Genomic DNA, 12168 nt, shown 5'->3' on the forward strand with positions numbered 1-12168 from the left:
TTTGATACATTAGCTGGTGGTTGCATGGTGTGTTTTGTGTATTCAGACAATTTTTGGAACAGAAGTGATAGTTATATAACATTAGCACCTATTAGAGGGAGCCTTGTGCCAGCCGAATCTGCTTTTGGCGTAACCAAACATTTCCCTTCGCCTCCTGTTTTATACTTTGCCCGTTACATACTGAAATGTACTACTTTTTGCAAATAGATTCACATAATTGTTTTGTGCATTAGCAGTATATTTTTAAATGAAATCACCCTTAGTTTTTTTTTAAACTTAAATAAAATGTAATCTTTTGTGTCGCCTCCTATAATAATGTACTGCTGTGATATGCAGTTATACATTTATTTGTGTCCTACTTGCTTTTGAGGATGGTGAAACCTCTGCGGACCCCCTCTAGGACTCCAGCCGTCACAGTGTCGCACTGGCTGCCTTAGAACATTAGTGTGAGAGCTATAGAGGCATCTTAGTGATGTCTGTACACTTACAGCATTGTCTATCTTGAAGCTACATTATGTCAGATACTCCCAACATCTCATTTACTGACTGTAATCGGCTACACCATCATATTTCTTAATGCATCATGTCCCCGGCTCAAAACGGACAACCTGTTGTTGTTATTATTTTATTGTTATTATTTTAATAAAATATAATGTATTGAGCTGAAAAAAATATGCCTTATATGAACTGAAAGCATAACCAGTGTCGGACTGGTACATGAAGGGCCCACTGGGGGAATACAGTTGTAGGGGCCCATGCTTAGGGCTGTGGCCAGCCACCACAGAGATTTGTCTACCTTTTAGAAACTGTGAGTTCCTGGCCCTTGATAAATATATATGTATAGTAAATACTGCTAGTGCATTTACCAGATTAATAACAGCAATGCACTGTAGAAAATACACCATACCCCTGTGCAGTATAATGTAACATATGTATAGTGTATAACTCAGTCTGGAATTGGATACCCAGAGGTGAATGTGGGCCCGCAGGCAGTGGGGCCCACCGGTGGTTTCCCCTGTACCCCTATGCACCAGTCCGAACCGGAGTACAACCAATAAGGGTGTAGTTATTTTGGTAGCAGTATTTCAGCTTTGAATTTCTTACTATTACTTTAAATTACTTTATTAGGTAGTATTGCAAAATGTTATGCATTCTGTATTCATAATGGTGGTTATTTCTTTTCTCTAACAGCCGCCTTACAACCATCATTGGGACACTATTCCCTAAGGGTTCCCGGGGGGTGGTACCTCGCGACATGCCCCTCAATATATTTGTCAAAATCATCCAGTTCATTGCACAGGTAATTAACAGTCTTGTCTCTTTGTTAAATAATTGTTTGTTAGAACCAACCTATCACAAACGCTGTTTACAATGTGTATGACTTGTGAGACTAATGACCGGTGAACACAGCAGGATAGAGAGAAAAGCATTTTCGGTGTGTTTCACTAGGATTTGTGCACCTGCTTTGTCCCTCTCTTTGTTTATAAATGACTCGTGATGATCGGACCAACCTTTAACTAGTCAAAGCATCTGGCCAGTCACAGGACTAGAAAACCTGTACCGATCTGAGTCTCAGAGCCTGATTCAGAATTGCACGCAAGTCTGTTCTGTGGATGAATCTCGCGATTGTTAGCAACTGTGCATGCATTGGAGCCTCTATACGCGACTTCCAGCAGGTACGGGCAGGATCTCCGGCACAACTCCGCTTGCTGCTTAGTGGATTTAGCTGGACTGCAGTGGGGTGCACGCCTGTTGGTGAAGTGTCTGGTGGGCATAGAGATAGAATTGTGTGCTGTTCAGATGCCAGCGTATGCAGAGATCAGGCTGATTTTGGATGAGTCTCTTGCACCAAGGTCAGGGCTGGAGCATAGGCATACTGATGATGATGATGATGATGACAGCAACTGTCAAAGTGGATGCATAGGGACAGTGCTGCTCGGAATAGAGCACTATTTTAAAGCATGCATTGCGGACGAATCTCATGCGACTCTGAATCAGCATTCAGATGGCTAGACCAACCTGTAGACCAGACATGTCAAACTCGCGGGCTGCATGCGGCCCACAACGCATACCTTTGCGGTCCAAGCTTACTTTTTTTTAAACAATGGAATGCGACCCACCATCATCGGATGAGTTACTGTTGGTCTGTCTGCCGGGATCGGAGCTTAGCGCCGATCGGGCAGCATTTACCGTTCTGCACATGCACAAGAAGGTAGTGATAGAGATGAGAAAATGTCCACGTGTGGTGCTGGACTGGAAGTGACACATTTTACTAGCTCACACTGATATGTATTCTATAGGAGAGGGAGCCGCACAGTGATATATGAGGGGGAATAATAGCTCCCAGCTTGCACTATTACAGTTGTTTTCTTCTCAATACTTGACATCTCTTTGATTATACTTTATTGTTGGTTTTTCTAATAAACCTTTCAAAATTGCATATAAGACTTTTTCTTTTTCCTGCGGCCCACACAAGACCTAGACCTTGATTATTGGGATTTTGCGTTTGACATGCCTGCTGTAGACAATTAGAGAGGGTTAGACCAGCTTCTAGCCAGTTAGAATCTTCGTGCATACACAGGGCTAGACCAGCTTGGAGCATGTAATAGCATTAGAGCGCTCACGGGGCTAGACCAGCCTTTATTCAGTCGGAAGACTGAAATGTTTACAACACTAGACTAAACTTGCGGCTGATGAGAGTTTTAGTACAGTCACAATACACAATTATACAAAGACTGCTGCAAAGTAATACACAACAAAATGTGTGTGTACATCCAAAATGTGTAATCAGTAAAACCAAACCAAACCATCATACTGCCTACATTAAGTGTATGGAAACCCAGTAAATGTCTCTCAGTTGCATTAATTTCTATATGCCCCTTGTGATGGCCACCCATCCTGTGTTTAATAATCTAATATTAATTTATTATGTTTACATTCAATTCATAAACAATGCTTCCTGACATTTGTTTATAACTTTCTATATTTACGTGTTTGTTTCTTTGTTTCCAACCTCTAGCAACGTCTGGACTTCGCAATGAAAGAGATCATCTTTGACTTTTTATGTGTTGGAAAAGCGGCAAAAGCCTTTAGCCTCAACCCAGAGGTGCGTGGTACAGTAGTTATTAAGATATTTGTAATGCGGGGTTCCGTACAGTCCTCAACTGTCATTGCTTTGTGACCTGTGGAATATATTGGCAGTATGATATGGACACATTACCAAACAAGGCTCCCCTGAAAGGAGGCTGTCAGCGTGTCCCACAAGACGCTCCCTATAGAGCGTACAGCTTTGGTTAGCACATCTATGGGTCTATTCTCTGGCTTTTTCAATGCCCCTTATTTTTTCCTGCTTTTTATAAGCATTTTACACATACTGTGATGTCATTAAATGAGATCTTATTCATTTTTATCGCTGCCACAGAGAATGAATATAGGCTTAAGAGCCTTCCTGGTGATTGCGGACAGCTTGCAGCAGAAGGACGGAGAGCCCCCCATGCCTGTAACTGGAGCCATTCACCCGTCTGGTAACACCCTGCGTGTGAAGAAAACCTACCTTAGTAAAACCCTCACAGAAGAGGAGGCTAAAATGATAGGTGAGCAGTGTCTTTATGGTTAGTAATGTTCCTGATATCATCCGGCCAGTGAGCCAGAGGTTTCCTACAGTGTTGGGGGGAGATTTACATCAGCCTGTGTTACTATAATGTATCAGGCTGGGGTTACCATGTTTCTCTGTCTGTAGATCTGCCTCTCCCAGCGTACTGTATGCCAGTGGTGGACCTGATGGAGAAAGCTGGGAATTACTGTAGCAAATATAGGCTGGGGTTACCATGTTTCTCTGTCTGTAGATCTGCCTCTCCCAGCGTACTGTATGCCAGTGGTGGACCTGATGGAGAAAGCTGGGAATTACTGTTGCAAATATAGGCTGAGGTTACCATGTTTCTCTGTCTGTAGATCTGCCTCTCCCAGCATACTGTATGCCAGTGGTGGGCCTGATGGAGAAAGCTGGGAATTACTGTAGCAAATATAGGCTGGGGTTACCATGTTTCTCTGTCTGTAGATCTGCCTCTCCCAGCATACTGTATGCCAGTGGTGGGCCTGATGGAGAAAGCTGGGAGTTTCTGTAGCAAATTTTTAATGTTGCTTAGTTTCTTATAGGCGTGGACACCCATTAAGGGAGAAAAGCTTGTGACGTCGGTATTTTACCGCCTGTCGGGATTCCGGCGGCGGCATTGTAACTGCCGGGATCCCAACAGGCGGTTTCCTGATTGCCCCCCGTGGCCGTGTCCAGTTTTGAGAAGTACTGTAATTATAAATATAAAACTATTTTCTCTGACGTCCTAGTGGATGCTGGGAACTCCGTAAGGACCATGGGGAATAGACGGGCTCCGCAGGAGACTGGGCACTCTAAAAGAAAGATTAGGTACTATCTGGTGTGCACTGGCTCCTCCCTCTATGCCCCTCCTCCAGACCTCAGTTAGATTTCTGTGCCCGGCCGAGCTGGATGCACACTAGGGGCTCTCCTGAGCTCCTAGAAAGAAAGTATATGTTAGGTTTTTTATTTTACAGTGAGACCTGCTGGCAACAGGCTCACTGCAACGAGGGACTAAGGGGAGAAGAAGCGAACCTACCTGCTTGCAGCTAGCTTGGGCTTCTTAGGCTACTGGACACCATTAGCTCCAGAGGGATCGACCGCAGGACCCGTCCTTGGTGTTCGTTCCCGGAGCCGCGCCGCCGTCCCCCTTACAGAGCCAGAAGCATGAAGATGGTCCGGAAAATCGGCGGCAGAAGACTTCAGTCTTCACCAAGGTAGCGCACAGCACTGCAGCTGTGCGCCATTGCTCCTCATACACACTTCACACTCCGGTCACTGAGGGTGCAGGGCGCTGGGGGGGGGGCACCCTGAGCAGCAATAAAAACACCTTGGCTGGCAAAATAATCACAATATATAGCCCCAGAGGCTATATATGTGATAATTACCCCTGCCAGAATCCATAAAAAAGCGGGAGAAAAGTCCGCGAAAAAGGGGCGGAGCTATCTCCCTCGGCACACTGGTGCCATTTTCTCTTCACAGTGTAGCTGGAAGACAGCTCCCCAGGCTCTCCCCTGTAGTTTTCAGGCTCAAAGGGTTAAAAAGAGAGGGGGGGCACTAAATTTAGGCGCAATATTGTTTATACAAGCAGCTATTGGGGAAAATTCACTCAGTGATAGTGTTTATCCCTACATTATATAGCGCTCTGGTGTGTGCTGGCATACACTCTCTCTGTCTCCCCAAAGGGCTGTGTGGGGTCCTGTCCTCAGTCAGAGCATTCCCTGTGTGTGCGGTGTGTCGGTACGGCTGTGTCGACATGTTTGATGAGGAGGCTTATGTGGAGGCGGAGCAGATGCCGATAAATGGGATGTCGCCCCCTGGGGGCCGACACCAGAGTGGATGGATAGGTGGAAGGTATTAACCGACAGTGTCAACTCCTTACATAAAAGGCTGGAAAGACGTAACAGCTATGGGACAGCCGGCTTCTCAGCCCGCGCCTGCCCAGGCGTCTCAAAGGCCATCAGGGGCTCAAAAACGCCCGCTCCCTCAGATGGCAGACACAGATGTCGACACGGAGTCTGACTCCAGTGTCGACGAGGTTGAGACATATACACAATCCACTAGGAACATCCGTTACATGATCCCGGCAATAAAAAATGTGTTACACATTTCTGACATTAACCCAAGTACCACTAAAAAAGGGTTTTATGTTTGGGGAGAAAAAGCAGGCAGTGTTTTGTTCCCCCATCAAATGAGTGAATGAAGTGTGAAAAAGCGTGGGTTCCCCCGATAAGAAACTGGTCATTTCTAAAAAGTTACTGATGGCGTACCTTTTCCCGCCAGAGGATAAGTTATGCTGGGAGATATCCCCTAGGGTGGATAAGGCGCTCACACGTTTGTCAAAAAAGGTGGCACTGCCGTTTTAGGATACGGCCACTTTGAAGGTACCTGCTGATAAAAAGCAGGAGGCTATCCTGAAGTCTGTATTTACACACTCAGGTACTAGACTGAGACCTGCAGATAGTGCTGCTGCAGCGTGGTCTGTAACCCTGTCAAACAGGGATACTATTTTGCGAACATAAGTCGTCGTCTTATATATGAGGGATGCACAGAGGGATATTTTGCCGGCTGGCATCCAGAATTAATGCAATGGCCATTCTGTCTGGAGGGTATTAGAGACCCGACACTGGACAGGTGATGCTGACTTTACAAGGCACATAGAGCCTTATAAGGGTGAGGAATTGTTTGGGGATGGTCTCTGGGACCTCGTATCCACAGCAACAGCTGGGAAGAAAAATTTTTACCTCAGGTTTCCTCACAGCCTAAGAAAGCACTGTATTATCAGGTACAGTCCTTTCGGCTTCAGAAAAGCAAGCGGGTCAAAGGCGCTTCCTTTCTGCACAGAGACGAGGGAAGAGGGAAAAAGCTGCACCAGTCAGCCAGTCATTTCAGCGATCAGTGGGCTCGCTCACAGGTGGATCCCTGGATCCTTCAAGTAGTATCTCAGGGGTACAGGCTGGAATTCGAGGCGTCTCCCCCCCGCCGTTTCCTCAAATCTGCCTTGCCGACAACTCCCTCAGGCAGGGAGGCTGTGCTAGAGGCAATTCACAAGCTGTATTCCCAGCAGGTGATAGTCAAGGTGCCCCTACTTCAACAAGGACGGGGTTACTATTCCACACTGTTTGTGGTACCGAAACTGGACGGTTCGGTGAGACCCATTTTAAATTTGAAGTCCTTGGACACATACATAAAAAAATTCAAGTTCAAGATGGAATCGCTCAGGGCGGTTATTGCAAGCCTGGAGGAGGGGGATTACATGGTATCCCTGGACATCAAGGATGCTTACCTACATGTCCCCATTTACCATCCTCACCAGGAGTACCTCAGATTTGTGGTACAGGATTGCCATTACCAATTCCAAACACTGCCGTTTGGACTGTCCACGGCACCGAGGGTCTTTACCAAGGTAATGGCAGAAATGATGATACTCCTTCGAAAAAAGGGAGTTTTTAATTATCCCGTACTTGGACGATCTCCTTATAAAGGCGAGGTCCATGGAGCAGTTGTTGGTCGGAGTAGCACTATCTCGGGAAGTGCTACAACAGCACGGATGGATTCTATACATTCCAAAGTCACAGCTGGTTCCTACCACACGCCTGCTGTTCCTGGGGATGGTTCTGGACACAGAACAGAAAAAAAGTGTTTCTCCCGCAGGAGAAAGCCAAGGAGCTGTCATCTCTAGTCAGAGACCTCCTGAAACCAAAACAGGTATCGGTGCATCACTGCACACGAGTCCTGGGAAAAATGGTAGCTTCTTACGAAGCAAAATTCCATTCGGCAGGTTCCATGCAGGAACCTTTCAGTGGGACCTCTTGGACAAGTGGTCGGAATCGCATCTTCAGATGCATCGGCTGATAACCCTGTCTCCAAGGACCAGGGTATCTGTACTGTGGTGGCTGCAGAGTGCTCATCTTCAAGAGGGCCGCAGATTCGGCATACAGGACTGGGTCCTGGTAACCACGGATGCCAGCCTTCGAGGCTGGGGGGCAGTCACACAGGGAAGAAATTTCCAAGGACTTTGGTCAAGTCAGGAGTCGTCCCTACACATAAATATTCTGGAACTGAGGGCCATTTACAATGCCCTAAGCCTGGCAAGGCCTCTGCTTCAAAACCAGCCGGTACTGATCCAATCAGACAACATCACGGCAGTCGCCCATGTAAACCGACAGGGCGGCACAAGAAGCAGGATGGCGATGGCAGAAGCCACAAGGATTCTCCGATGGGCGGAAAATCACGTCTTAGCACTGTCAGCAGTGTTCATTCCGGGAGTGGACAACTGGGAAGCAGACTTCCTCAGCAGACACGACCGACACCCGGGAGAGTGGGGACTTCATCCAGAAGTCTTCCAACTGTTGGTAAACCGTTGGGAAAGGCCACAGGTGGACATGATGGCGTCCCGCCTAAACAAAAAACTAGATATTGCGCCAGGTCAAGGGACCCTCAGGCAATAGCTGTGGACGCTCTAGTGACACTGTGGGTGTACCAGTCGGTTTATGTATTCCCTCCTCTGCCTCTCATACCAAAGGTACTGAGAATAATAAGAATACGAGGAGTAAGAACGATACTCGTGGTTCCGGATGGGCCAAGAAGAGCTTGGTACCCAGAACTTCAAGAAATAATATCAGAGGACCCATGGCATCTACCGCTCAGACAGGATCTGCTACAGCAGGGGCCCTGTCTGTTCCAAGACTTACCGCGGCTGCGTTGGACGGCATGGCGGTTGAATTCCGGATCCTAAAGCAAAAGGGCATTCCGGAGGAAGTCATTCCTACGCTGATAAAAGCCAGGAAAGAAGTAACCGCAAACCATTATCACCGTATTTGGCGAAAATATGTTGCGTGGTGTGAGGCCAGGAAGGCCCCAACAGAGGAATTTCAGCTGGGTTGTTTTCTGCACTTCCTACAGTCAGGAGTGACTATGGGCCTAAAATTGGGTTCCATTAAGGTCCAGATTTCGGCTCTGTCGATTTTCTTCCAGAAAGAACTGGCTTCACTGCCTGGAGTTCAGACATTTGTAAAGGGAGTGCTACATATTCAGCCCCTTTTTTGTGCCTTCTGTGGCACCTTGGGATCTCAACGTGGTGTTGAGTTTCTTAAAATCACATTGGTTTGAGCCACTTAAAACTGTGGATTTGAAATATCTCACGTGGAAAGTGGTCATGTTATTGGCCTTGGCTTCGGCCAGGCGTGTGTCAGAATTGGCGGCTTTGTCATGTAAAAGCCCTTATCTGATTTTCCATATGGATAGGGCAGAATTGAGGACTCGTCCCCAGTTTCTCCCTAAGGTGGCATCAGCTTTTCACTTGAACCAACTTATTGTAGTGCCTGCGGCTACTAGGGACTTGGAAGATTCCAAGTTACTGGACGTAGTCAGGGCCTTAAAAATTTATATTTCCAGGACGGCTGGAGTCAGGAAAACTGACTCGTTTTTTATCCTGTAGGCACCCAACAAAATAGGTGCTCCTGCTTCTAAGCAGACTATTGCTCGCTGAATTTGTAGCACAATTCAGCTGGAGCATTCTGCGGCTGGATTGCCGCATCCTAAATCAGTAACAGCCCATTCCACGAGGAAAGTGGGCTCATCTTGGGCGGCTGCCCGAGGGGTCTCGGCTTTACAACTTTGCCGAGCTGCAACTTGGTCAGGGGCAAACACGTTTGCTAAATTCTACAAATTTGATACCCTGGCTGAGGAGGACCTTGAGTTCTCTCATTCGGTGCTGCAGAGTCATCCGCACTCTCCCGCCCGTTTGGGAGCTTTGGTATAATCCCCATGGTCCTTACGGAGTTCCCAGCAGCCACTAGGACGTCAGAGAAAATAAGATTTTACTCACCGGTAAATCTATTTCTCGTAGTCCGTAGTGGATGCTGGGCGCCCATCCCAAGTGCGGATTGTCTGCAATACTTGTATATAGTTATTGCCTAACTAAAGGGTTATTGTTGAGCCATCTGTTGAGAGGCTCAGTTATATTTCATACTGTTAACTGGGTAAAGTATCACGAGTTATACAGTGTGATTGGTGTGGCTGGTATGAGTCTTACCCGGGATTCAAAATCCTTCCTTATTGTGTCAGCTCTTCCGGGCACAGTATCCTAACTTAGGTCTGGAGGAGGGGCATAGAGGGAGGAGCCAGTGCACACCAGATAGTACCTAATCTTTCTTTTAGAGTGCCCAGTCTCCTGCGGAGCCCGTCTATTCCCCATGGTCCTTACGGAGTTCCCAGCATCCACTACGGACTACGAGAAATAGATTTACCGGTAAGTAAAATCTTATTTTTGAACTCGTGTATTTTATGTGAGTTGATGTTGCGTTCTGTTGCGCAATCAATTTTGCCCCATTACAAATAAATCAATTAATTGGGTCTTAAACGATAAAGCTAAATGAGACATATTTTCCAGTTGTCTTTAGGTCAGTGAATTACTAGGGACTCACAGACCACAGGATTACAGGATTGGTGAATCTTAAGAATTCTTAGAAAAACTCCTGTTGAGCCAAATCCCTGGGACTCAGTCAGTCGTGTCCTGATGTCTCTGTGATCTTAGGGCAGACTGCATGGTTCTAGCTCCCCAGAGCTGAAAGTAAAGCAGGGCCCTCTTACCGCTTTTTCTGTGCTATAGTAACCAGACTTGTTGTTTTATTACAGTGGTTGTCCCCAATTGTACAGCGCTACAGAGTCAGCTGGTGCTATATAACTACATGTTAATAACAAAATAATTATGACATATTAAATTCCTATAAATGACCTAATTATAGTACATTTGCAGCTGGTCTAAGCAGTGTTTATCTCTAGTACATACTGGGGGATATTTATGAGCATGGTTCTGTGGGCATTTCTAGAAAAAGAGATATTAGCCATACATAACAATCAGATTGGAACGTTCATAGCACAATTTCATAGCACAATTTTGAAAATGAAAGCACTTGTTTGACTGTTATGGGGTAACTGTGTTTTCTACTCTGAAACCTGTGGAAAAATTGACTGATTTGTGCAATGTGTTTGTGCACACAGTGTCAGACTGGGGCAAACAGCCCACCGGGGGAAGGGTGGGGGGAGGGGTCGGCAGCCATAGGGGCCTTTTAAATAAAATAAATAAATCAAATAAATACTCTCTCCCTCTCTCTCTCTCTCTCTCTCTCTCTCTCTCTCTCTCTCTCTCTCTCTCTCTCTATATATATATATATATATATATATATATATATATATATATATATATATATATATATATATATATATATAGTAAAGACTGCTAGATTAATAACAGCAATGCCCTGTAGAATATCCTCCATAGTCCTGTGCAGCATAAGGTATCATATGTATAATTAGAATTCAAGTGCAGTCTGGAACCTGATCCCCAGAGGAGGAGGAGGGCCCACTGGAGTTTTCCCTTGTGGGCCAGTCCAACCCTGGGTGTACGTATGATTTCCTCTGTTTATTGGCTGTGTATTTTTGCATTTTCTTTTATGTCTGTGCTATTCTCTCCCAGGCATGTCTCTGTATTACGCTCAAGTACGGAAAGCCGTAGACAACATCTTACGGCACCTTGACAAAGAAGTGGGGCGGTGCATGATGATGACCAATGTACAGATGCTGAACAAGGAACCTGAAGACATGATCACGTAGGTAGTTCCTTGAAATGCATTCTTCTTTCAGCTATGGTATACAGTAGTTTAACTTACATAGTCATAGATTGCATTTTCACGAAGGGCAGTTGGCTCACAAGGAACAAGCTAGTAGCCAGAGTAACCGCCGTGTGCAGCACGGACAGCAGCTAGATAGGCGGAACTGTTGTTTTAGACGCACGTCTGGTAGTCCCCAGGTTCATTTTGACGGTGAGCTGCTTGACTGTAGCGCATCGGTCGGCTCTCCTTCATAGCTGAGGTTCATCTCTCACATCAGTGGTACATGGTGCTCCGCAGTTTCCTAGTCTGTTAGTCACAATGGTGCCATTTGTCCAGTCACGATACATCTTCACCACAGCAGCACACGAACAGTTTACAAACTGCGCAGTTTCAGAAATACTGCCACTCTGACCGAAAGCCGATAATCATCTTTTTGCAACTCTGATAAATCTCCCCTTTTACCCATGACGGCAAGGAGTGATGTGTGCAGATGGCCTATCACACACCTCATATACCCACCAAGCCAGCGCACAACACATGACGTACTTCATGGGATACGCGCTGCCGACGTCAAATGTAGGAGGTGGTGATGATAATGTGACTCGACCTTGTGTATAGCTAACAAACCTTCTAAAGAGGACAGTTGTAGAAGTTACCCATAGCAACCAATCATAAAAGAGGACAGTTGTGGAAGTTACCCATAGCAACCTAGTTATAATTTTATAGCATGCATTAGATAATTGATAGCAAGAAGTTGATAGGTTGCTATGGGCAACGTCTCATCTTGTTCTTCTTTGAAGATTTAATGCATTAAACCTCCTCCCTTTGAGATTAGCAGCTAATAGGCCATATGAATGTTTTGCACATGTCCGATGCGGGTGGTCTTCACTATGCCGAATGTCGGGATCCCGGCGCACAGTATACCGGCGCCGGGATCCCGACACCCGGCATACCGATAGCTAT

General features: G+C 46.1%; 1 protein-coding gene across 10 annotated transcripts in view; it reads left to right on the forward strand.

Moving 5' to 3' along the window:
- FRY (FRY microtubule binding protein) overlaps positions 1–12168 on the forward strand; it is a 761330-nt gene that overhangs the window by 534598 nt on the left and 214564 nt on the right. For all 10 annotated transcript variants that reach the window (XR_010204858.1, XM_063951775.1, XM_063951776.1 and 7 more), the window contains 4 exons: positions 1192–1300; positions 3020–3106; positions 3422–3593; positions 11070–11202. Coding sequence is in view for 9 of the 10 variants with exons in the window: in XM_063951775.1 (XP_063807845.1) it covers positions 1192–1300; positions 3020–3106; positions 3422–3593; positions 11070–11202 (501 nt within the window). In the remaining variant the exon portion in view is untranslated. The remainder of the gene's footprint in view (positions 1–1191; positions 1301–3019; positions 3107–3421; positions 3594–11069; positions 11203–12168) is intronic.

Source organism: Pseudophryne corroboree, chromosome 2, assembly GCF_028390025.1.
Source record: "Pseudophryne corroboree isolate aPseCor3 chromosome 2, aPseCor3.hap2, whole genome shotgun sequence".
Taxonomy (NCBI): domain Eukaryota; kingdom Metazoa; phylum Chordata; class Amphibia; order Anura; family Myobatrachidae; genus Pseudophryne; species Pseudophryne corroboree.